The sequence below is a fragment of the Lissotriton helveticus genome, chromosome 10 (genome assembly GCF_964261635.1).
Source record: "Lissotriton helveticus chromosome 10, aLisHel1.1, whole genome shotgun sequence".
NCBI lineage: Eukaryota > Metazoa > Chordata > Amphibia > Caudata > Salamandridae > Lissotriton > Lissotriton helveticus.
In genome coordinates, this window is record NC_136071.1 from 823379322 (window position 1) to 823407144 (window position 27823).

The 27823-nt window shown below is 42.1% G+C and overlaps 1 protein-coding gene across 1 annotated transcript in view; it reads right to left on the reverse strand.

The window, feature by feature from the left end:
• Nucleotides 1-27823, reverse strand: part of MYO3A (myosin IIIA) — an 869350-nt gene that overhangs the window by 195016 nt on the left and 646511 nt on the right. Inside the window, exons 24-26 of the mRNA XM_078662798.1 lie at nucleotides 15436-15641; nucleotides 2942-3053; nucleotides 1564-1726 (exon numbers count right to left, since the gene is read on the reverse strand). Of these exons, the coding sequence (XP_078518924.1) occupies nucleotides 1564-1726; nucleotides 2942-3053; nucleotides 15436-15641 (481 nt within the window). The remainder of the gene's footprint in view (nucleotides 1-1563; nucleotides 1727-2941; nucleotides 3054-15435; nucleotides 15642-27823) is intronic.

Consider the following 27823-nt stretch of genomic DNA (forward strand, 5'->3'; position numbering starts at 1 on the left):
TTGGCCTGAAATTGTGTCTATGTTTAGATCTATTGGGAATACTGATTTGAATTAGTGCTAGTCTGTTTTTTTGGTTCCCTTTACTTTAAAACATTTTAAAAACATATCACAGGTTCCCCATATCTGTTTTTCAACATCTTGCATCATTTTGCCCATTACATTTGTATTGATTTTCCTAAACTGGTTTGGAAATATTATTGTGTTGTATTCTTAACTTTAAGTTGGACTGGTCTGGTGCTGCTTGAACTTGACATGCTGTTCGCTACAGAATTGTGTGTTGCTTGTCCCACAGCCACCAAAGGGTTTCACAGATAAATGTGTTGTGACCTAAGCAGTTGTGTGTTTTTAAGTTGGTTGGGTCACTCCTCTCCCAAATGAGTAATCCACTTTGACAGTTTCCTTCACTCCATTTCAGGTTATGGAGGGTTTGGCTGCTGTTGAGCAGGAGATAGGGTTGGATCTTGTTGGATGATTAGCGGGTCACTTGCATACACAAAAAGTAAGCGGTGGCACCCAGACATTCACTGCATTAGTTAGTTTGGTATGCGCAAATATACAGGGCCAACCTGGCCGCAATGCGCATTTCCCTGGTTTTGGGACGGGCTGGTTTCGGAGTGGTGGGAGCATTTTTTGTTACTGGGGGCCATTTATGCAGTAGTGCTGCAAAATCGCCCCCCAGTAACAAAATCAGCTGTGCTGAGGGCCAGTTTAGTTAAGCAGCAGTGTTTCACACTAGCACCCTCACCCCCCCCACCCCCAACACCTCCTCCGGACTGGTCCAATAGAATTACCTCAGCTGCTTTGTGTCCTCAGTCCGGCCCTGCAACTACACCTTGGAAATAAAGGAAGAAGAGGTACAAGTGGTCCCCTAGAGAAGGCCCCCTACACTCCCATTTACAGGATCAGAGGGTTACGTGTGTCTAAGAAAGGTACAACATTGTGAAAATGGGCAGAAACCACAAGCAAACCTTAGATTGTTCAAACGAAACTAGCAAAGGAAGCAGAAGAAGTGAGTCTGAGAAACACTTCCGGGCATTCGCATAAATTAAATTAATAATTGACCTGAAGAAATTGTTCCCATTGCTCATGACACAGCTAGTACGCTATTTATAATTTGTACTGGCTCTAAACTGGGTGCTAAATAGGCCTGGGCAGTAAATTCCGTTCCGCGTGCGCGGAATTTGGGTAATTTCACGCTCCGCGGAGAACGTGGAATTGCCAAAATTCCGCGATTTGTGGCTTTGCTGATTTTTTTGCTTGTTCGTGCTTTCAAAATGCGTGTTTGCGAGATATTTGCCCCCGAGCATGCAAACAGCGTTCGCGAACAGGAAAAGAGCATCATGAACAGGCGGAACAAGCAATTCCACATGTTCCGCATGTTTCACTAAGCTTTGATTAGCGCGTCTACGCAAATTTCGCCCACCCATACTAAATCAGTTTGTGCTACTTCCAGCACCAGTGAGCACCTCCCAACCAGGTAGGTATTCTTATGTTTCATAACAAAAACTTATTAATATATTGTTTAATACTTTGTGTAGGATGTGAAGACAGGTTGGGGCTTACCTGATTGAATTTTAACAGCACTTTCTTCCCTTTTCTCCAGCAGTTTTCTGTACCTTCTTGCACCCAGCCAGCCTCGGACACACGCCTGGATCAGTGCAATGCGGCCCACCGTCTCCCTGATCATCAGGTCCAGCTGCTCGACATGATAGTACTTCAGGAATACCTTCGGGGTAAAAAAAAGGCACACATTTGAGAGGAAATTCTGTGCTCTAAAATTTTGCTGTTTGAAATGTGTAACCAGTTTATACCATTAAAATGCCTATCCATATCACTAAGCTAAACTATGAAAAAAACGAAAGCTGCACAGCCAAGACTCACTTGAAAGAAGACAAACGCCCTCTAATGGCTATCAACATCGCACAATATTTTTCACAGTTTATAGGAGAATCATAAGAACTGTTGCAAAAGATGCCCCTCAAGAGAATTTGCACCACCATGATTACAAGACCATTTGCTGAGCTACATATTAACTTAGGAACGCAAAATGTATTTTCCTTCGTTATCACATTCTCTGTTAGAAACAACTTAATAAAAAACGCTTTAACTGATGAAGAATGTAATCTGTGTAGGCACCCTATTCACAAAAGAGTAATTAGATGCATACATCAAAGAAACGCTGCTGCATCTGTGCATACAGAGGTGTACAAACTCAGTTTAATTTCAAAGATTTTCGAGGCCCCGGGCAATACATCTTCTAGGGGCCCTGTATGGACAACATTTAATTTTATTATCCATTTTCTGCTAAATGAAGCCTTATGCATTTGTTTCCCCTACCTTCGGTGGCCCAGGACATCCGGTGATATAATTAACTCATACCCACATGCAGCCTGGCATCTACCCTGTCCTACTGTGCCTCCCACGCCATCCTCTCGCTGCTTTTGACCCCGATGCTACGTTGTATTTCCTGTGCCATGAATGCTGCCACCCACCCTGTAAATAAGCCATTTATGAATTTCTTCATCTCTCCCCAAAGCACCCTTCTCCTGCTAAACCATTCATTAATCGACTCTCAGAGTGCACAAAAGACTATTGGGAACATTAATCTGCCATAGCACACAACCAAAATAGGCATTCAGGTTCTTGTTGGCCCATGAGGGCCTTTTTGGGAAGAGTGAATCCAAAGAAAGAGCTATACATCAAGGCAAGTGGGGGACAAGGACATGTCAGCAGGCCACCGATACCCCAGAAAGAAAACACAGAGGCAGGGAGGAGAAAACAGCATGATAATGTGTGTTATGGTGTTTGAAATGCAAATGACATTTAAAAACACACTTTTTCCTTAGCCTCATTCTTACCTCCTATGATTACCTCAATGATAAAAACAGGCTCTTAATGCAGACTTCACCTTTTGAAAACACGGATATTTCAACTGACTTACTTTGGTTTTTCCTAAAGCCCAATTATGAAAATTTGCTTTCTCTAGAATGGCAGCACAGCATTCAGCACTCACTGGGGGAAGATCATTGGATTTGTAGCAGATGATGAAATACCTAAAATAGAAATATTCAGAACGAAAAATAATAAGAATATGCAGTACATTATAAATGATCAATTCAAGATCCGGTTATTAACTGTTAGTCTGGGAGACTGTGGAGGCACCAAGCACACTTTGATATATTAGAACAGTTTATGCAAAGCATTCTGTCTCATTGAGTGGCTCGTTAAGGTAGAGGAATAATTTGCCATCGCTTGCTAGGCAAGCACTAACCTTTAGCTTTGTGAATACATAATTTCTGTAAGAGAATACTGTTTTTTTCAGTAACAGAGCATTGTTTTACAACTTTTACATATTGAATTATTTTAACTTCCTTTGTGTTTAAATTGGCACATATGTGTGTGTTGTGTACAGGTTAGTCATGATGAAATACAAGAAACTTCTACAGAAGTAGTTCAACTATGTAAAGCAAGCCCCAGACATTCACCATATCCTTGACATGCAGAAAGGGAGGATCTGCTTATTATAGTGCAACCTTGCTACTTACAGTCAACATAGATTATGTAGGTCATCTGTCATCAAAAAAGTAAAATTATGAGGACCATTATCCCTGGTTGGGATGTCTGCTGAGATACAAGAACCCTGGTGTTCCTGCGTCCTGATGTACCAGTTGAAAGAATGCTGGGTCCCATTTTACTGGACGGAATATCCAGCTGGTAGAATCACACGTAGACTAGGCAGGACTGCAGACAGCAGCTCAAAGTCTGCCAGATCCCCTCTAACAGCCATGCTCCCCCATGCCAGCCAAGAGACATGTCAGCGCACTGACACTATCCCCATCCTATACTCCACCTACTGGGGCCTCACAATTCCATTAACAGCTTTCATGGAAATTCCAGGCATAATTTGATTCAGATAAAGCGGACTTGCACAGTTATTCCTATTATGTGTGGACTAGCTCTCAATTACAGGGTAATAGGAGCTTGTTTTCTCGTGATATTGGTGTTTATGGGTGTGGACTCTAAATTCCTCCAGTACCACCCAAAATGTAATCAGGTCCTAAGTCTTTAGAAGGAAGTCTGTCATTTGAGGATTGAATAATTTCTCAAATGTATTATCTACTCAATGTTATCATGTTTCGAATGGGGAAAGAAGTTTGGCATGATTTGTCCACTGGTTGGAGAGGGATCCACATCATTACAGTCAAGTAAGAGCTGAATGTAGTAACCAGGGCATCATTCTGTTACCATGAACTGATAATTCATAACACTCTATCTATGATTAGAGGCTGCACCTTTTGCAAAATAGTTCAAGTTGTGGTTGGAGGTCTGTACCCCTTAATCCTGATTTAATTTCCAGAAAAATAGTTTCCAAGAGTTGTGTCTCAATAATCAGAGGTTGCCATTTCTTTATTGTTTCTTTTCAACATTGATAATTTATTAAAAAAACAACAACAGCCGACACGTGTTTTGCCCAGTGGCCGGTTGGCCGAGGGCTTTTTCAAGGCGAGGTTTCAAAGATACAGTCAAGAAGAATGATTCTGTAGTTACAGTGACGTGGTCTCTGCGGACATGTGTCGGCTGGTGTTGTATTTTGCATTCCATTTCTTTGATATCCTCACCTACCTTTTCCGTCTTTGGAATCACGGACGGGTAGGTATGATGCAGTTTGCCACTACCCCCCCTTCTTTTAGCCTAGGATGCAGTCCCTCTCCAGTTTTTCTCCCTTTGTCCACTCCAACACAGCTCAATTTTTGAATTTTTATCCAAACTATCGGTATGTCATTGACATAGTCTATCTTTCGACGGACATGTCTATTTTGATCAAGGTCCACTCCGTTTTTTCCCTTTGTGATGTAAGTTTCCTCCTCAATAGATTAGTCATGTGTAGATATATTCTCCATTTCGAGTGCTCTCTGTTGAGACCTCCATGTCTTTTGACTAAAGAATCCTTATCCTTTATTCTTTGGAATTTTGCCCTCCCCGGTCCTTCTCTCCCCCCTTGTCCTGAAGAAGACCCGCCCAGCAAGGTGTATCCTCCTGCACTACATTTTTGGGTCGAAACGTAGACTACCACTTCACCCCACCAGTCTCCATCGCTAGCAAGATCTCTACGGCTGTTATAGGAGCATGGTGTTTTTAAAGTATTTTACATTGATTTATACCACATCTGTGACCTTGGAGATCACTTTACTACTGTTGGAGATATAAAAAAGTGTATTAATTACTTACTTCCGTTTGTTCAAGTGGAGATTACAAGATTGTGTGTATAATTCGACTTCTTCTTCCCTTGTTCCCTTCCCTCCCCTTTCCCCCCGCATCTTTGGGCATGACTTTATAATTAATATTATTTGAATGTATTTAAATGTTTAGTCATTGACCGTGACTTTTAGTACACTGTGAATAAAAACTCTGTACTCCATTCTCTGTCTCTATACATGTACGTTTGATTGCTTTGAAAATTCCTTTCATTCCTTCCTTTCTTGTCCGGGACCACTCTGTCCATATCATACAATTACCCAGGTCCCAGTGACTCATTGGATTCAACCCTGTTTTTATACCTTACTTCGTGCAGGCACACGCCTGCGAGGTTGTCTCTTTCCTTTTCTCAAATTTACACTGACTGCTCACCTACCAGATAATGGTAGATAAGGAGATTCTTACATACACAGAGGACTATATTCAGCAGTTACTGGGTGATCCTGGCAACAATTTTCTTTCCCCTAATACCCCTGCCATTAATTTCACATCGAATGACAAAATTGCCCAACTAGAACGCCTGGAGAAAAAACTCATCAGGACTAAATGCCATGGACATTTTCTTGCACAATGCCTACAATCTAATATCATACCCATAGGATTACAGGTGAAGGTGGAACCAGCGATCTTTGTTGACATCCCCTAGTTTAGGGAGGGCTTTAGCTTTGTGGCTAATAACTGCTCCCGGCACTGGATGGTGCTGGGGATTGAGACCGCTGCAGAGCAAGTTCAAGCCCTCACTCAACAAATATCTGCCCTCAAGGCAGAGATTACCGGGGACGCCACTCTTACCAATTCTAAGGATGCTTTATCCAAATTGGTTGCCACACTCCAAGACTTTGAAACCACTACAATACAAAAGGAATTGGAGAAGCTAGCATGTGACGTACGTTTCTACGATAAAAAGAAAACCTACCCATACCTCCAGGAGTACTATTACCGCCAGGACTCACAGGGCCGTTTTTCCAACCGAGGCCGTGGAGGTTGGCGAGGTAGACGTAATTATACAACTTTCTCCGATTCATCTTACAGCTCTGGAGAAGAGGCCGAACAAGCTGGCCCCAGTGCCCCTTACGGGCACCAACAACCATACAGACCACCATACCAACAGGTTCCTTTTTTAGGACAAGGAGGATGGAGACCCCCACAAGGGCGTGGGAACCAGTGGAACAGAGGTACCAGTGGAGGCCCACAGAACATGGCACAGGATTGGGACAATGCGTGAGGAAGAGGGGGGAAACAAGTCAGGTTCCCCCAGGTGGAACATGGCGAGAGATCAACTCGACGCAAGAATTACAGGTGGTGAAACAACCTACCACACCTGTGATCAACATCTCTTCTTATGAGATGAGTGATGATGAAATGAAGATACTAAGTAGGGGTCTGTCATATGTTCCAACGGCATTGCCTAATGAGTTTAATACTCTTGCCGAATTACACAGATTCTTTAGAAAGATCAGGTTGCTCTATTTCTTCAGAAATACATCATCCCATAACAATACATCTGCCACAGGCTTGCGACCACCATCGACTTTTGTCCCTCCCACATAGGCCATGACACAGAGAATACTGGCCTATGAAAGTTTGGTAACACGTGACGTCAAAAACATCCTCAAAGAACGCAAATATATCAAATACAACGTCAGTAGAAACGAAAAGATGGCTCTTGCTTCACTTAAAGAGAACAAGCTTATCACTGTGAAACCAGCTGATAAGGGTGGGGGCATAATCATACAAGATGTATCTGATTACAAAGCCGAAATCCTGAGACAATTGAATGATGGAACCAGCTACAAACTACGTGCAAAGGATCCATCAGCTGATTTGGCAATCGAAATCCAACTGATAACCAAGGATGGTTTGGATCAGGGTTTCCTATCTGAACAGGAATACCCTTTTTTGAACAAAAAAGACCCCCGCCTACCTACAATATACACACTGCCGAAGGTTCACAAGGATATGCAGAGACCTCCGGGCCGCCCCATAGTTTCTGGCTGTGGTTCGCTCTTGGAACCTCTGTGTATCTATGTAGATTTTTTCCTAAAGCCTCTAGCGGAACAAACTGCAACCTATCTACGGGACACCACTCATACCATCAACATTGTGGATGGCCATCCTTTTAATCCCAGTGAACAACTTTTGGCATCCTGTGACATTGTGTCACTTTATACGAGCATTCCGCAAGATGAGGCATTAGAAGTAGCTGCTGCTGCTCTCAATCAACGGGTGATGCCATCACGTGTTCCTACATCTTTCATCATACTATTACTCAAGATCACTATGATGAGAAATTTCTTTGTGTTCCAAAACTGTTTCTATCTCCAGACAAAAGGAGTCGCCATGGGCGCTTCTTTTGCCCCAGACTTGGCAATTCTTTTTATGGCCACTTTTGAAGACACATTTGTACTGAACGATGCTAACCCCTTTAGGGCCATTGTACAATTGTGGATGTGTTACATTGACGATATCCTGCTTATCTGGTCAGGAACCGAATTGAAAATTGGGGCTTTTCATTGTTGGCTGAATGGTAGATCATCGGACATTCAATTCACCATTCAATCCGACAACAAAAGAATAGATTTTTTGGACCTGTCTATTGTGGCGGAGGATGATAAACTGTATACGACACTCTACAGAAAACCATCCGAAAGAAATTCTTTGCTTCAATATTCGAGCCATCATCCCAGAGGCCTCAGAGACAATCTTCCTTTTGGCCAATTTTTAAGGATTCACCGTAATTGTAGTAAAAAGGAGGATTATATGGCTCAATCAGACATTCTCATGATTCGTTTAATTGAACGTGGATATCCCAAACGAGCATGGTTTAACCATAGAGTCTCTCCTGGAACCATCTGAACGCAACAAAAATATTGAACATCGGTTGATATGTGTAACCACTTTTTCTACTAAAAGTAATGCTATCAAACGTACAATCAAAAAACATTGGAATTTAGTTGCAGAAGATCTAGGAATTCCAAGTACTCCAATGCACTCCTTCAAAAAGGCCAAGAATATACGGGCCCATTTGGTGTCTTCCTTTTTGACACTGCCGGTCACTCCGACTTTATCAACTATGTGGCACCTACCACCCATTACAGGCCATTTCCGTTGCGGCTCCTGCAAAGCCTGCCCACAAACAATTCAATCAAAGGAATTCTGCTTTAAACATAACCGGGTTACACTGAAATCACACACCAATTGTAACACCACGGATGTGATATACTGTGTTACCTGCCCCTGCGATCTAATATACGTGGGGCAGACACAACAAAAAGCTAAGGTACGCTTTTTACAACATTGTAGTCGCATCAGGTGCGAGGTTTTGGGAGCCCCGATGGTGGAACATTGCAAAAAAGAGCAGCACGCCCCAGAAGTTTTGAAATGGATTGTTTTGGAACATGTGAAGCTTGGTCCCAGAGGAGGCAGTGTAGCTCCTATCCTCAACTTGAGAGAACTGAAATGGATAAATCTTTTTGATTCTGTTCTCCATGGTCTCAATGAGTCGGAGAGTAGTTTTGCACAAATGGCCAATCTCGGAAAAATCTCTAACCTCTAACCTTAAAAATCTCTATCTCTACACTTTCACACAAAACTTCTTGAGTTCGCATTTTTTACCACCATGTTGGTAGGTACATGCGCCTACGCTCAACAACTGTTACCTTTTCATTATTAGGTGCATGTGACTATCTCCTTTGCAGATAATTAAAGTGTGATTGCGACTGCCATCCCCCAAATTTGCCAAGGAATTCACTTGCACTTTTACCACCGTGTGGGTAGGTACGTGCATTGTTCACTACAGAATTACAATGTGATACATGAACATGTGCCTTCTCAGTTGCTTACTGTGTAAGATTGTGCTGTTTAATAACTGTTCACAGATTGGGCCATTGGAATCATCCGTTATTCAGTACCTCTTTTTATTACTTCAGGGCACGCCATACATTGCCCTATGTTCCTTATTAATTTGACCCTGCACCTTTACCACCGTGTAGGTAGGTACGTGCATTTCTAATATGTCCTGTATATTTTCTTAATGCAATGAACCTTTTACTTTAGCTTTGGATAAATGTAAATATTTTGGTAACTAGTGGATCATGGCTTCACAGTGTAATTCTGTTTCCCCTTTTATGAAATCATACATGTTGCTAGCATGACTACCTGGCTAAATTTCCTGTATTTACATGACATTATATCCACTCGTTCACATGGATAGCTACGATCCCTTTTTAGTGTTTCCCTCCCTCGAGGTGTTCTGCCGATTAAGGTTTTCACTCATTGGTCCCTCCTTTGTTTCTGCCACACGGAGCTGCCTCCAAGCCTCTTTGGTAACTCCCCTCTTGACAAAGCTCCAACAGTGTGTTGCCATATTAGTATGTTGCTGCATTTCAGACGTTGTTGCAGATACCGGTTTTCGTTCGCGGAGATCACAAACTAGGTAAGAGAACTCCCGTGTCCGTCCTCCTCCTCGGTTTTGTGATGCGGTTGCACAGACCCACACTATATTCCAAAACGACTGTCCATTGTTACCCCTTAGATATCTCGAACCGGTTCAGCGTGATTTATTCGTATCCGCCCCCGGCTGAGGTGACTAAAGTACTGGAACCCTATGCCCGACCAGCAGCCTTCCGTCAGCCACACGTTGCGGCGATAGGTAAGATTCACGGCTCTGTTACGTTTTGTAATTAGTGCCTATTCAATCTACATTGGGTGCATTAGTTAACGGCCCTCGTGATCTTTGCTCTACAGATACTCGCACCGGTCTCTAGCACATTCGAATTGTGCAACTTAGTACAGCCTGTGTCCCGTATTGGTCTCCAACTACCCGACATTGTGACAGGTGAGACCATTCATGATTAAAAACATTTTGCGTGGGCAGTATGTTGGGATTTATTATGATCTAGTATCTGATTCGGTTCCCCCCTTTTTTGTATAATACACCACAAGACCATGCGGCGCACAGTCAATCGTCCCATATCTTTTTAGCACCTCTACATTTGATCGAGGTAAGACCTCATCCTGAAGTGTGTCAGAAGACAGAATTTACAATCACAGGTTTCCAGCCAGTGAATCATGTGGTTTCGTTTCCCTTTCCCCTTTTCAGACTCTCTGGACAGTTGAGTCTAATCTTCCTCGTGCACTGTTGGTATCCCTGACGACAGCGAATGTGTAATTGCTCCCCCCCTTTTTTTTTTAGGAATACTGGCCTGAGACGTTCCATTTCTTTGATATCCTCACCTACCTTTTCCGTCTTTGGAATCACGGACGGGTAGGTATGATGCAGTTTGTCACTACCCCCCCCCCCCATCTTTTAGCCTAGGTGCAGTCTCTCTCCAGTTTTTCTCCCTTTGTCTACTCTAACACAGCTCAATTTCTGAATTTTTATCCAAACTATCGGTATGTCATTGACATAGTCTATCTTTCGACGGACATGTCTATTTTGATCAAGGTCCACTCCGTTTTTTCCCTCTGTGATGTAAGTTTCCTCCTCAATAGATTAGTCATGTGTAGATATATTCTCCATTTCGAGTGCTCTCTGTTGAGACCTCCATGTCTTTTGACTAAAGAATCCTTATCCTTTATTCTTAGGAATTTTGCCCTCCCCGGTCCTTCTCTCCCCCCTTTGTCCTGAAGAAGACCCGCCCAGCAAGGTGTATCCTCCTGCACTACATTTTTGGGTCGAAACGTAGACTACCACTTCACCCCACCAGTCTCCACCGCTAGCAAGATCTCTACGGCTGTTATAGGAGCATGGTGTTTTTAAAGTATTTTACATTGATTTATACCACATCTGTGACCTTGGAAATCACTTTACTACTGTTGGAGATATAAAACAGTGTATTAATTACTTACTTCCGTTTGTTCAAGTGGAGATTACAAGATTGTGTGTATAATTCGACTTCTTCTTCCCTTGTTCCCTTCCCTCCCCTTTCCCCCCACATCTTTGGGCATGACTTTATAATGAATTCTATTTGAATGTATTTAAATGTTTAGTCATTGACCGTGACTTTTAGTACACTGTGAATAAAAACTCTGTACTCCATTCTCTGTCTCTATACATGTACATTTGATTGCTTTGAAAATTCCTTTCATTCCTTCCTTTCTTGTCCGGGACCACTCTGTCCATATCATACAATTACCCAGGTCCCAGTGACTCATTGGGTTCAACCCTGTTTTTATACCTTACCCTGATTCAGGAAAAAGGCCTCCTGGGCACATAATGTTTGGTTTACGGGACATTGGTCCTGGCTGCATGCCAGCTTGAAGGGGATTTAGACTTGTAGCCTTCAATATATGTCCTACTTCAGAGCAAACTGACTTTTCATCAAGGCAACCATTTGATCTCTTGGCTCTACAGGACAATGAGTGCCATGACCTCAGAGGGCTTGCTGACCATGCTTACCTGGTGGGAGAACATAATAGTTAGGCAATTCCATTGGAAGGAACGGTAGCAGACCCTAGAATGCATTTACACTATTTCCAGAAATGCATGCTTTAAATTAACGCAGTTTAAATACCTGCATACCACCTATCTTACACCGAACAGATTGAACACTATGCTACATAGCACCAACTTGAGGTGCCACAGGTGTGCTCTAAGAGATGCAAACTTCACCCACAACCCCCCAGAACCAAAAAAACAAATTAAGAGTTTGGGTATGTGGCTGGATAATACTCTCACTTTCAACCAGCAAGCCACAGTACTCTCCGCCACCTGCTTTGGGCTGATGCGTATGTTGCGGAAAATTTTACCACTCCTCCCTTTTCAAGCTCGCAGGATAATGGTCCAGGCCATCATCCTGTCCCGCCTCGATTACGGGAATGCCCTTTATCTGGGTGCTCCGACCAGCACTTTCAAGAAGCTGCAGGTCACCCAGAACGCAGCAGCACGTCTATTGCTAGGCCTGCCCCGTAGCCACTCAGGCACCGATGCCCTAAGGAAATTACACTGACTGCCCATCCAAGCCAGAGTAAAATTTAAGGCGATGTGCATAATGCATCAGGCCATGTGGAAAAATGCCCCTGCAATGATCTGTTCCTTAGCCACACCCTACCATCCGCAAAGATCACTGCGTTCAAACACGGTCTTTTTAGCAATAACACGCAAAATCAACCGGGCCAGGTGGGGCGGACGCTCCTTCTCCCTGAATGCGGCTGTGACTTGGAACTCCTTACCCCCCATGATTCGGAACGAGTCCAATCTTTTAAAGTTCCGTAAAACCCTCAAAACCTTTCTTTTTTCTGAATAAGCTAGTAGACCCCCAGAAGTTTGCAATTATAGCGCTACGAGGCCTTCGGGTAGTAATGCGCTTTACAAAACCCACTTTCATTTCATTTCATTTCCCATGGTTTGGAGCTGCCAGATAGTACGATTTTAGCTACAGGTCACATCACACTTGGAGAGAATTGTGAACAGGTGGCCACCCCTTGCTGTGGATGTGTGCCTGCTGTTCCGGTATAGTAAATAAGCATCTAGGATGGCTGGCAACAGGCTCTTAGATATGGCCCTGGGTATAGCTCTCAGGGATATTGAACTACATTGGTAATCACCACACGGCCCACAATGCAATAGGTGGAAAACCGACGTGGAGAGGTGGGCGCTGGCAGGAGCAGCCCTGAGCTCAGAGGTATATTGGGGCATCAGTAGGAAAACATTGACAGAACAATGGATGGAAGAGGCGGCCAGCATTACTGAGTCAGTTATGCAGTAATCCAGCAGGTTTATATATTGCTGCATTATCTGACGCTGCTCTCTCCCCGCTCTCTCAGATACTACCTGGTAATCGGAACCGTCTCCTCCCTTCCTCCCTGAATGTGTTAAAGGCTGACTCCTGCCCCTGGGATGCCCACTGTTGAGTCAATGTCATCCTGAACTACATATAGCTACATGTAAGAAACCTGGGATTCTTAGCTACTTAGTGTGCTTGGTTTCTATTAGTTCTATATGATTTATATGCTTGAGCCTGCATATAGTCCCGCTCTTATAAGCCCGGTAGTGCAACATTTTGCTCCATTTACAAATTATGTGTTGTTTGTTTATGAAGCACTTGACGGGCATACCACATGCATTTGTCATACTACTATGCTGAAAAGGCTCATTAAAAATTGTTAAAAAAGGAATGGGTGGAGTTTAGAGATGGCGAGGAGTCTGAAGGATCAGGGATGTATAGAGATTATGGGCAGACAGTGTTTTAGGGTTCAGGAATGGGTAAAGTTTACTTTAGGTTGGTGAGGGGTTTTAAGGGTTCAGGGATATGTGTAATTTAGATGTAGAAAGGGTATTTTAGGGTTCACGGATGGGTGGAGTTTAGAGGTGGTGAGAGATGTTTAACGTTCGAGAGTGGGAAGAGTTTGGGAGTAGAAAGGCCTTTTAGGGATCAGGGATGGATGGAGTTTAGGGGTGGTGAGAGGTTTCTAGGGGTCTGGGATGGAGGATGTCCTGGGATTGTGAGTTTTTTTTTAAGTATCTTGGATGATTGCTGTGTATGGGGGGCGAGGGTTTTTTGGAAGTCAAAGATGGGTGGTGTTTAGAGGTGGTGGGAGGGTTTAGGGCTCTGGGATGGGTGAAGTTTAAGGGTAATGGGGGATTTTGAGGGTTCAGGGATGGGTGTGGGTTGGGCATCGAAAGGTGTTTGTAGGGTTCAGAAGTGGTTGGAGTTTAGGAGTAGTCAGGGTTTTTATGGCTCAGAGAAAGATGGAGTTTAGGGGTAGAAAGGACTTATGGGGAATCAGGGATGGGTGTAATTATGGTTCAGGGATGGATGTAATTATGGGTCAGGAATGGGTGCAGTTTAGTCATGTTGAGGGTTTTTTTAGGGTGCAGGGGTGAGTGGAGTTTTAGGGTAGAAGTGGCTTTTAGGGTTCAGGGATGGGTGGAGTTTAGGCATGGTGAGCTGTTTCCAGGGGCAAGGATGGTAGTGATTAGGGATTGTGAGTTATACAGGGATGTATGGTGTGTATGCATGGTTTGGGGCCTGTGATTTAAAAGCATCTGAAGCACATATTTGATTATCAAAAAGATATCAATAGAAAATAATGCCTTCTGAAGTAAAGCACAGAAATAAATACCTTCAAAAAAAGTGTTTCTGAAAGTAAGACCAGAAACCACTGCATTTACACCTTACGTAAGCACGTAAAAGCCAATTACGGAAAAATACAGGCTATGAATTGGTTTCTATGAAATGGTAAATACCATTCATCCTGCAAATTTTCATTAAACAGTTTATTTGAAATGGTTTCTCAGTAATGTTACTCCATTCTCTAAACCAGCGTAGATAAGAACAGTAAACCTTCTCCAGACACACAAGCTATCATGTATTTTAAAAGCTTAGAAACATATGGATTGTTTGTTGTGATCAGCCATCTTCCAAATGCTGTACATGTTTCAGTGTTGTGATAAACCATCTCCCCAGTGCTGTACATGTTACAGACTGGAAGACCAACGTGCATGTTTACTCATTTGACAATAACAGCACAAGGTTAGCTTCCAGCAAAGAGCAGATGAAGCCTTCTCTTCCTATTTTAGCTGCCCATCCAACACATGATATGTAGAAGCCACAGGATCTACCCATACACCTCAGAAGGACAGTGTACCTTACATACAAAGCAACAAAAGTCCATCTAGGTATGATTAAAAACAAAATAATTACCCACTTTATAGATAGAGACAATTCCTATCTAATGACAAACAATTTGTCTAGTACGTGTGTAAATATTTTGCAGAGACCCACATTTTTCTTACATTATTCATATTCAGATAGAAAGGTTAATAGACAAACTATATACAATTACCGGATATACATGAGGTCTAAAAAAACAGTTTTATGGTGCGCTGTGAGGTGAGTCATCACACGATGTAAGTGAAAGAAACAACAAAGCAAATACAGCTGGAAATCGTGATCCAAAGTGAAATGGCAGTAGACATAAAAAAGCCCCAAATAATAAATGAATTAATCACAAGGCGCACGAATAGAATAATGAATTTTGCCAAAGTGGACATGCAACAAATTATATGCTTCTCACAATGGTCAAAGGAGGTTTGTAATGTGAAAGTGTTGAATGTTAACATAAATCAAGCAATTGACTGGAACACACAAACTATGGATCATTCCATTCTATAAAGTGAGCATAACATTTTCTATTTTGTAAAGAAAAATGTCGAAAAAATTCTCAAGCTGTTACCGTTTGATAAAGTTGGCAAAGAGTATCCGATGTGAGTAGCCTTGCCTTCGGATCCTTGCAGTCTCCAGGAGGCCAGTGTACCGTAACTGGATCAGTACTTTTTCTCTGTCGTACCTGTTTGCGTGGCGGTCATTGTTTGGCTTGATACAGCGGACAAAATGTGGCTGGCCTGCCACCATTTTAGATAACAAATCCATCAAGGAATACTAAAAAAAGCACAAAGGACAATATAGTGAAAACATACACGTTTTGTGCTTCTGCTCATATTTGCAAATCTTTTCAATGGGATCATGTTCGGTTGAAAGTAAACCTTCTCTCATCGATGGAATGAATGTCAGTCTTAAGGGTGTACAAACAACCCTCAGGCAAATCTTCTTTTTTATGATGAGCACTTAGCAATTAGGGCAAATTTTGGAATGTTATCCTGCTATCCTTAAAACAAATATACAGGGCTAAGCAAAAGGATTTCAAGATTAAACACTAAGCACTCTGGAATGAGATGGAAATGAGACATTGATGATAGCTTATTGAATGTAAAAGCATGCTATCACACAACAATGTATATAGAAAATCAGCCCAGTCTGCCATTTTGAGTCCAACATGACATTCAAATTACCTAGAGAGGCAAATCAACGTTTTGAAGGGGAAAGATGTCTCTAAGGGCCAGATGTATGAAGACCCCGTTTTACAGTTTCCTGATTGCGAAACCTTGTGATTCGCAATTAGGAAATCGTAAAACGGGATGCATGAAAGTGTGTTGAACACTTTCTGCATTTCCCAGGGGATCGCAATTAGCCTACCTCATGAATATTAATGAGGCAGGGCACAATTTGCGACCCCCTAGAAATCGCAAAAATCACAGGGATGGTGGCCTGCTGTCTTTTTTTCTTTTGTAAAGCAGCCCGTTTTCCTTAAAGGAAAACGGGATGCTTTACAAAGAGAAAAATGAAAAGTTTTCCTTTCATTTTTTAAGAGCAGGCAGTGGTCCCACCACTGCCTGCTGTTAAAAAATGCGTTTTACAAAATTCACAAAGGGTAAAGTGTCCCTTGGGGACACTTTCCCTTTTGCAAATGGGTTATCCCCTATTTGAAGTAGGTGGTAAAATGTGAATGTTTTGTGACTGCATTTCAGTCGCAAAACATTCATACATACTGATGCATTTCGGTATTAGGAAGGGATGCCCTAAACACGCCCCTTCCTAATACCGAATTGCAAACACAAATTGCAATTCGGTAGCATGTTGCCGACCGAATCGCAATTTGGGTTTGATGCATGTGAAAACCCTTGTTTGCATTCACAAACTGTCCGGCTGCGAATCAGCCCGTTTGCGAACACAAAAGTTGTTAATACATGTGGTCCTAAGTGCTGTGGTGTGTGTGACATCAATAGGGCTGAATTGTGACTGACAAGCAAAGCCAGTTCTGTCCAGGGGCGTTGCTTCAATAGATGCAGCTGGTGCAGCAGCACCGGGACCCAGAGGACAGTGGGGCCTAATAAACCACAGTGATTATTAATGTATTACACAGTCCAAACAGCGACCAGGGGAGCCGTTTCTTTCTTTGTAGTAGGGCCCATGACACGCTATATAAGCTACCGGTTGTGCACAGATAAAAATATAAACAAGCATTTGCAATGCAATAGGTCTCGCATTAGGAAAGTTTGAGCTATTGGTATTTTAAATGACAATTTTTTTTATTTATGTTTTGTTTTTGAAAATAGCGAAATCAATAGCTTTGTCATTTACAATGCCAATAGTTATAACTTTCGCAAATATGACACCTACAGTATTTGTAATGCAATATGTGTTGTATTTACGTGACTTACATGTATTGATATTACAAATAACAATGGCTTTTAATTTTTTTCCAATAATTAATACTTAAATAAACGTTATAGTAATTTATAATGGCAGTAGCTTAAAGTTTTGTAAATAACTTTTGTGAAGATTATGTTCAGTGTATTTTATTGTGAAGAAAATCCAAGAACAGAAGTGAAATATTAACATATTTTTGTTACATTTGTAATAAAGTTTGAAACATTGAGAGAACATATTTGAACCAGGTGTTGTTGAATGGTTGCACAGATTGATGCTGTGGTGGCGCTGAGTGATGTGATGGCCAACGAGTGATGCTGTGGCATTCAGGGATGCTGTGGTAGCGCATAGTGATGTTGTGGTGCCCCTGAGTGATGCTGTGGTGGTGTGGCGAGATGCTGTATGCTATGCTATGTTTTGTTTTGCTATCCTATGTTTTGTTTTGTTATGCTATGCTATGTTTTGCTATCCTATGCTTTGATTTGTTATGCTATGATATGCTGTGTTTTGTTATGCTATGCTATGTTTTGTTATGCTATGCTCTGTTTTGCTATGCTATGCTTTGTTATGCTATGCTATGTTTTGTTATGCTATGTTTTGTTGTGTTTTATTATGCTATGCTTTGTTTTGCTATGCTATGTTTTGTTATGCTATGCTATGTTTTGTTGTAGTTTATTATGCTATGCTTTGTTTTGCGATGCTATGTTTTGTTATGCTACGTTATGTTTTGTTGTAGTTTATTATGCTATGCTTTGTTTTGCGATGCTATGTTTTGTTATGCTACGTTATGTTTTGTTGTGTTTGGTATGCTATGTTTTGCTATGCTATTATGTTTTGTTTTGCTATGCTATGGTTTGTTGTGTATTGTTAAGCCCTGCTATGTTTTGTTGTGTTTTGCTGTTTTGTTATGCTATGCTATGTTTTGTTTTGCTATCCTATGCTTTGTTTTGTTATGCTATGCTAGGTTTAGTTTTGCTATCTATGCTTTGTTTTGTTATGCTATGCTATGCTTTGTTGTGTTTTGTTATGCTATGCTTTGTTTTGTTGTGTTTTGCTATGCTATGCTTTGTTATGCAATGCTATGTTTTGTTATGCTATGCTATGTTTTGTTATGTTTTATTATGCTATGAATTGTTTCGCTATGGTATGTTTTGTTATGCTAGGTTTTTTTATGCTATGCTATGCTTTGTTATGCTATTTTTGTTATGCTATGCTAAGCTTTGTTTTGTTATGCTATGCTATGTTGTGTTTTGTTATGCTATGCTATGTTTTGTTGTGCTTTGCTATGTTTTGTTATGCTATGCTATGTTTTGTTGTGTTTTGCTATGTTTTGTTATGCTATGTTTTGTTATGCTATGCTTTGTTTTATGTTATGCTATGTTTTGCTCTACTATGCTGTTTTGTTTTGCTATGCTTTGTTATGTTATGATATGCTTTGTTTTGTTATGCTATGTTTTGTTTTGCTATGCTATGTTTTGTTGCGTTTTGTTATGCTATGCTATGCTTTGTTGTGTTTTGCTATGTTTTGTTTTGTTATGCAATGTTTTGTTTTGCTATCCTATGCTTTGTTTTGTTATGCTATGCTATGTTTTGTTGTGTTTTGCTGTTTTGGTATGCTATGCTATGTTTTGTTGTGTTTTGCTATGTTTTGTTATGCTATGTTTTGTTATGCTATGCTTTGTTTTATGTTATGCTATGTTTTTTCTACTATGCTATGTTTTGTTTTGCTATGCTTTGTTATGTTATGATATGCTTTGTTTTGTTATGCTATGTTTGTTATGCTATGCTATGTTTTGCTGTGTTTTGTTATGCTATGCTTTGTTGTGTTTTGCTATGTTTTGTTTTGTGTTATGCTATGTTTTGTTTTGCTATCCTATGCTTTGTTTTATTATGCTATGCTATGTTTTGTTATGCTATGCTGGTGAGGGTGTGTGAGTGAGAGTGAGGGTGAGTGAGGGTGAGGGGGTGTGAGGGTGAGGGGGTGTGAGTGTGAGGGGGTGTGAGGGTGAGGGGGTGTGAGGGGGTGTGAGGGTGAGAGGGTGTGAGGGGGTGTGAGGGTGAGGGTGTGTGAGTGAGTGTGTGTGAGGGTGAGGGTGTGTGAGGGTGAGAATGTTATATCATCCCATTTTGAAATCATTTTGACCAGGGATGAACAGGTATATTTGTAGCACTGCATTTGTTTTTTAGCATTTAAATGTAAAAACATTAAAAATAAGCTAAAATGAAGTGCAGTTTTAACTAACAATTGTCTCTTAAGAAAAGGCAACAAGTTCAAGGCAATGTCCTTATGCACTGCAACTTTGAAAGTATCTGTACATTACAGTACTGTAGAACATGAATCACAATAAGAAGATTTATGGAGGATATGGAGCAACTAAGCAAGGAAAAGAGAATGAAGATAGTCTATACAAAGTTTTACAAGGTTGGGAATGCCATGAACCAAACTCAAGCATCGATAAGTTTTGTAGAAGAAAGATACTTGTGTAAAAGAGGAGAGTAAAAAGGGGAAACCTCAGCTAAAACAAGCATTTAAATGTTATTGTTGGGTTAGCTACTGAGCCCTCACCAGTATTACAGAAAAACGTTGGCTAATAGCATAATTAATTTTTCAACTCAAAACGCACATTGTCAATGTAAACCTTAGCACTGAAGGATACTACTTGTGAAAGAGCAGAATGCGGTTAGAGAAGTTAGCCAATGGCAGCACTGGGCTGAACCCACTGCCCATGCTACATGCTGTAGTGGTTATAACAAAAAAAGTGAATGACAACAGACCAATGGATGAAGAAAGCCGTCTAGAAGCCCCTATAAGTAAGTGTATTGCCTAGAAAAGAGCCCAGGGGACCAAACTTGAGCCTAAATCACTCACACAATGGTCAATCCATAAACACTGGGTGGAAAGCTCTAATGTCCATAAATAATTATCCCAAAAACTCCCTAACAGAAAGCCAAAATACCATTGTGAATGCAAACCTAACATCTACAAATAATTACAGCAGGTATAAATGCGGCATTCACCCCTCCAAAACTAACACTATTGAAGCTTAGAGCAATTCAAAGAAATCTGCTGTTGTAATGGTTAGGGTTTCAAGACTACAAACAGGCCAACAAAAAAATACATCATTGCTAGACCTGTCAGTCTTTTTGGTAATCTTCCCCCAACTGTTGTACTTCCTCTTCCACTTTTTCTGCCCTCCTTTTTGCTGGCATTAGGACTCAGCACACTTACCGCTGCTAACCAGTGGCAAACTGCTTTTGCTTTCTCATCTGAACATGGTAATATTGGTGTAACCCCTGTTGATACATTTTATTGACATATAAGTCCCCAGAAAAGTGGCAGTATTTGTGTCCAGGGATTATAAATTAAATGCTACAGCTGGTTCTGAAGCTCTGATTGTGCCACCCACTTAAGTAGCCCTTTAACCATTTCCCAGGCCTGCCATTGCAGAGTCTGTGTGTGCAGTTTTAAACTACCACTTTTTCCAGGCCCAAACCTTCCTTTTTAATACATATAAATCAGCCTAGGGGAAGGCCCCGGAAAGCCCAGCGGGCAGGGTGCAACATAATCAGAAATTAGGACATGTACTTTTAAGTTTTGCATGTTTTTGTAGTGAAAAACCTTTACATTTATTTTACACTACTCCAATGCCTATCTCTCATATAGGATAATGTTGGGGATGCCTTAGAACATTTTACAAGTGCAATTTCCAAATGTGAAGAAATACTCAGCTCATGTTTGGTGTCTCTGGAATCCTAATTTAAAATCCTAATTTATGATGAAGTCAGATTTTAAATTACAATTCTGAAAATGCCACTTTTAGGATGTTGGCATTTTCTTGCTTTAGCCCTTTGGTGCCTGTGGCCTGCCTCTGGTCAGATGACTGGGTGTACTTGGCAGTTAGGCTTGTGTATTCCTCCTATACAGCCACACAATGGGAGATTAGGTGTGTATGGAAGGGCCATCGCTGGCAGGATGGGAGTGAGAAACTGGACACAGCCTCACTTACACCTGAATCGGCTGTGTTCTGTCTCCACACAAAAAGCATAACAACTCTTCATTGTCGTTCCAGCCAGCTTGCAGCCAGGGCAGGGGAGCTATGGAATTCCTTGCACTTCATAGCTACTCTCTAGAAGCTTTTACCACCTTCCAGAACCAGGCTATAAAAGATGGGCCTTAGACACCACCACTTCAGTACACTTCTGGATCAGTGGATACTCTGCCAGGAAAAAGGACTGCTATGATGCTGAAGGACTGCCACTCTGCACGGGCTGCATTCTGCTGGGCTCCTACTCTGATGTGCTGACCTGCTATTTTCTATAAATACGTTAAAATTCCATATCTCTGGTTCTGATTGTATTTTTGTCATTTTGATCATTTTTTTAAAATTACAAATTACCCTATTTTTCTAACCCTATTGTGGTCTCCTTTTGTGGTGTGTTTTCACCTTGTTACTGTTTGAGGTGTTGCACAAATACTTTACACATTGACACATGGAGTATGGTTATGGAGAATATATGGATTATGTTCAACATCCTCCAATAAGTAACCTATGCTTCATGTTTCGGATGAGGATTTTACCCATCGCCACTTTCACAAACATGTAGTCAAAACCAGATTTCACAAGCATGTTATGTCCACTATGTAGCCTAGTGTATGAAAGTGAAGAGCATTGTTGGACCTGGCCCTTTTTGTCAGGTCTGCCACAAATTAAATGTTATTAGAGGGCCCTGCAGCACTCATTGTGACACCCACTAAAGTAGCTTTTTGAAATGTGCTTTGGGTCAGCCACTGCAGGCTGTAGTGCACTTTTAAACTGTTATTTCGACCTGGCAAAATAAACTTTTTGCCAGCCCTAAGCATTTCTTTTTAATACTTACAAGTCACCTCTATGGTAGGCCCTATAGGCTCACAGGGCAGGTTGCATTATATTTAAAATGTAGGACATGTGGGTTTAGGTTTTTCATGTCCTGGTAGTGAAAAACTCTTAAAATTGTTTTTTAATGTTGTGAGGCTATCTCTACCATTGAGTAACTCTGGGTTAACTTATTAATTTAATAAGTGATAACGTTCTGCTTGGGAGCAGCTACAGAGGTGTATTTGTACTTAAATGAATTGCAATTTAAACCCTCTTTAATGGTGAAGTTAGATTTTAAGTCACAATTCTGAAAATGCCAACTTTTGAAAATTGTTAATCAAAATGGGACCCCTTACACAGCAGATATATTTTATCATTCTTTTAAGGCCACATTTAGCATCCGGGTCTCGTGGGCATGTTCAAGTGCCATTTTACCTTTTAAACTCCTACTCCAAGGTTAGACATCAGCGCTCAGAGTCTTGTTGTAGAGAATCTTTATTTTGTCGGCAGAACGCATTCCGGTTTCAACAAAGCCTGGATCACATAAAGGTAGCCGCCATTTTGAAAATAGTTTTAAAGTCGTCATCAGCATGCCATACATGTGTGTAATGAAAACAGAACGCATACTACACTGGTAGTGTGTTCCCACACAATGTGCAAAATTCGCAACTGAGTTCATAAATACAAATTAATGTATAAATAAAAATTACATTTAATTAAAACATATCTTTTTGCATGAAGAATTCCTTGAATTCTATTTTCATGAGTACAATGTTAGATCATGAGATTATGCCCATGTGGGCTAATACATGGTGCCGTAAAAATTTGCAAAATAATAACAAAATCTCTAAATGAAAATTCATAATATAATCCAATATTATCTGCCATGGTGTGTGATGCCTCATTCTTCTAGCATACTTTTTATACCTATTATGCCCATGTGGGCTATTTCAATGAAAAGTATAAACAGAGTACAGAAATGGCACTGTCCCACAATAATGTGCAAAATTCACAACTTAATTCATACATCAAAACTAATTGTATAATCAAATATGATCTATCATTGCATATAATAGATCATTCATAAAGCATTCTTCGAATACTGATTACATGTGCACAATATTGTGCCATAGAACTATGACCTTGTCTGCTATTACATGCAAGTCAATCCTGATGCAAAAAATCATCATCTTGACCAGCATTGCACAAAAATAAATTTAAATTTAGGGGAGAGGATGTGGCCCAACAGACTAGGGCAGTCGATCTCAAATCTGGGAAACCGAGTTTGAGTCTCTGCAATAACGCTCAACATCCTGTGATTCTGGGCAAATCACTTAATCGCCCCATGCCTAACATAAATGATTGTGTCCTTGTGTAACGTAACCGGTGCTCATGTAAAGAGCTCTGATACCTTTGGGTCAAATTCTCTCTATGTAAAAAAACTGAAATGTATTCAGCATGTTATTACAAATCATTTGCAAACGGCTACCAATAATAGCAAAACAGGTTAAGAAGAGAGTAAACATGATTTATGCACTTGGCAAAACTAGATGTCATACACAAACGTGTTCTAGAAGACCTCACTATATTCTGTTTATGGATGTGAGTGCAACTGTTCGTCAGTATTCAAGCTCCTAGCGTTCTTGCCATCAACTTTTTTTTTAAATCTTTTTTATGAACAATCAGCAAAGAAAGGACTAAACAAAACAAAACAAAAGCATCAGGTGGAGTACATTTTCAGCAGCGGACAAAGATACAGTATTGTCTATACCAAGTTATAAAAACAGTATAGAAGTATTGGGTCATGGGGATTCTTGCGCTTCCACTTCTACTCCCGGCGCCGGGGGCACACAAATCTCTCCTCGGTAACTATTCTAGGTCCCCCAAACCTTCTCCCATTTCCCGGGACTACCCCTGGCCACATACACCGACCTCTCCCGAAACCTAGACCAGTCCAAGTCCTCCACCCACTTGGAAACCCAGGGCGGCCGGCTGGCTCCCCACAACTGAGTGATATTTCGTTTCGCTACCATACACGCCAGTGTAACCCATTGTTTCCCATATGCTTGATTCTATACAACAACCAGGGTTGAGGCAAGAGAATAATGCACCTACTTTTACCTGTGGCTTGAGAGTAATGGGGATGGTGCTTTTGAATCCAAGGAACACAACCCTGTCTGTTCCTTCAAGGGCAAAGCCCGAAAATTGCAATAAACTATATGGAATCAGCACCCATCCAAACAGTGTTTTCTCAATAGTTTCAATAGTCCACAATGCATTTAGAAATATACAGTCTTATAACAGATAAGTCCGGGCTTCAGTGAGATTTTTCTTTTCCAAAGTTCTTTATTGTAGTAATACAAGGTACAAAAATCCAAGAATACAAATAGATTCCTTTCTTAGCCGACGCGTTTCGTCTCAAACACTGAGACTTCTTCAGGGCTCAAATAATGAGTAATAGTCAACAGTATTTCTTGGTATTGTTTCTTGAGAACAGCGAATTGAGATAGATTCTTTATTGTCTTGATGAAGTGAATATATAGAAAAGTGACTCATGCAGGTTCAGGGGTCCCTGTCTGTACCTTGCTCGGGCCTGTGCTTACTGTTCTTGCTCTACTCAATCGTGTTGTGCAGGAAAAGGCATGGTGGCCAGCACGAAGTAAAACATCACAGGTTTGGCAGCATCTCATATGCATTCAAGTCCGTGGGTTCCCACACATTCAGTATACATTTCCGGTCCTCCGGCCATATCTCCACACCCAAAGTGCCTCGCATCTCGTCGTGAATCTTTGTCCAATACTCCTGCACTTCCGCGCAATGCCAGAGAATATGCATAAAGGTGCCAAGTTCTCCACACCCCCTTCAGCACTCACCACTCTCCATTAGACACATTCGTACCAGGCGAGGCCCTGTGATATAAGACCTATGCAATATATTCAAGTGTACCAAACAGAGTCGCATCTGGATCGCAGCCACTCTCGGAGAGGAGATCGCCTCCGTCCAGTCTTCATCATCTAGCTCCACCCCATCTGCACTCCACTGTGTCCTAATATGTCCCAGCGGGTCCTCCATATTATTAATGAGCTTTTTATATATCAAAAAGTTGTCTTCTCGGGGAGGTATCCATCTAGCACACGATCCTCCAGAGGAGAGGCCTCAGGAAGTGCGGCATCTCTAGGTATGTTTGTAAGGAGTGCGTGTTTGATCTGGAGGTACCACTACCAATAGAACTCACTATCTTGTAGGCTATATTGCTGTTTGAGAGAGGTGAATGTATGCACTGCACTCACTCTACACATATCTTTAATCTGTGTGATCCCAATGACATCCCACTTGTTGAATCTGTTGTCTTCCACAAACTCCCCAATCTCTCTGAATTCCATAGGGGGGTGGCCAAGGTGAGTCTCCCCTCCCAGGCTAGATATCTATTAGCCGCGTGCCACACATGGACCGCATGTGACGTTGGACCCACCAGGGAAAACCGCTTAGGCCTGGCATACAGGGCCCTAGTGAAATCACCACCTGGCGCCAGCCCACGATCCATGGCATATCCTGGATACCCTGGAGGTCAGTAAATAACATGGTTCACCGCCGTGAGCTGAGAAGCTCAATAGTATTTCAGCAGGTCTGGCAGCCCAATCCCATCGCCGTACCACGGGAGAGTGAGTTTAGAGAATGCTATGCGGGATCTTCCATTCCAGTGAAGCTTCCTCTGGAGAGCCTCAATTTCTTTAAAATAGGATGCCGGTACAGGGTCCATTGTATTCTGTAATGCATGTAGAAATCGGGGAAAGGCCATCATTTTAAACAAAACTGCCCTACCCAATAGGGAAAGTGGAAGAGCCTTCCAGCGCTCCACGTCTCTCTTGAGCCGGTCCAGGGGGGTCCCAGATTATTGATCTATCATAGCTTCGGGTCAAGTGTAACATATATACCGAGATATTTAAACCTGGTTCAATCTGTATAGGGCATGACTGCAGGAGCACTGGCGGCTCGCCTCTGAGGACGAAGAGCACCGATTTTGACCAATTAATTGCAAATCTGAAAAATCTTCGGAATATGGCAAGTACATCTAGAAAATTGATCAAAGAGCCCCTGGGGTTGGTGAGGTAAAGCAGGATATCGTCCGCGTATATTGCGATTTTGTCCACCCACTCTGGTGTCCACCGCAGGCCTCATATCGATCGGTCCCACCTAACCCATGCCGCCAGAGGTTCCAGGGCCAGAGCGAAGAGAAGCGGGGACAGGGGGCATCCCTGTCTCTTGCCCCTTCTAAGAGAGAAGTCGCTTACTTGTAATTATTGACGACTACTCTGGCCAAGGGAGTAGCATATAACAAATGTACCCAGCTTACAAACGCTGATCCAAAGCCTATCTTCACCAACTCCACGAACAGGTAGGGCCAGTCGACCATATCAAACGCCATGGTGGCGTCTAAGAACACTAGTACCGCCGGCTCCTGAATCGACGGGGAACCACCCAGTATCCCATGCAACCTACGCAGATTGAGAGCTGTGTTTCGGCGTGGCATGAAGCCCGACTGATCCAGGTGTATCAAGTTGGTAATTACCTTAACCAGCCTGGTAGCTAGTAGCTTCGCCAGGATTTTAGGCTCAGCATTGAGCAGCGAGATTGGCCTGTATGAGGAGCAAAGAGTCTTAGGTTTGCACGCCTTGTGTATAACTACTATATTCGCCACCCGCTGGTCATATGGGAGTCGACCCCTCTCTTTACTTTTCGTGAACATGGAGCGGATATATGGAGCGAGTTTATGGGCGTTCAATTTATACAGTTCTATTGGGATGCCATTTGGGCCAGTCGCCTTCCTGGATCTTACCCCCCTAATCTCCTGTGTCACTTCATCATCCGTGAAAGGGGAGTCTAAATACCCCTTACTGTCCTCTGACAGTGCAGGCATATGGATGTCCTTTATCATATCACTGTTCTCAGCCTCAGTATATCCACCGACCGAAGTGTATACACCTCTGTAATATTCGGAGAATTCGTCTGCCACTGCTTGGGGGTCTGTGACAGTGATAGATTCTGCTCCTTGTAACTCTGGCACAAGGCGCGACGCCCATTCCCCTCGTTCGAGCCAAGCAATCATTTTACCAGCCTTGTCTCCATGTTCATATATTTGACTTTGGGTGACCTTATTCTGAGCCACTGCACTGCAAGGCCTCTGTACTCATCCTGTCTTAATTTTAAAAGATGTACGTCCGCCGGAGCGGCCGTCTTGGCCACCAATTCTTCCAACCAAATTACGTCTGCTTCCGCCCTCTCGACCTCCGCCTGGTGCTTCTTTTTCTTCCCCACTATCAAATACAGGGCTTCCCCTCGGACTACCGTCTTATATGCTTCCCACAATCACTGTGCCGATTCAGCAGTACTTACATTTTCTTGAACATAGCCATTTGAAATCTTGACAACCTCCCTCTTAGTCGCAGGGTCCATCAAGTGCCACGCACCAATAGGAGCCACTCTACCAACTGCCAGCTGTCCGAGCTCCACACTCAACCACATAGGAGAGTGGTCGGAGATCCCCCTTCCAAGATATTGTGCCTCTCTGACCGTAGCTGCTAGGGCTGCCGGGATCAATATGTAATCTAGTCTTGACATGCTGTGGTGCGCTGCGGACACTTGTGTGAAATATGCCTGTGTCGGATTACGTACCCGCCAGCTGTCCACAAGCCCCATCATTGCTAAGAAGTCTGAGAG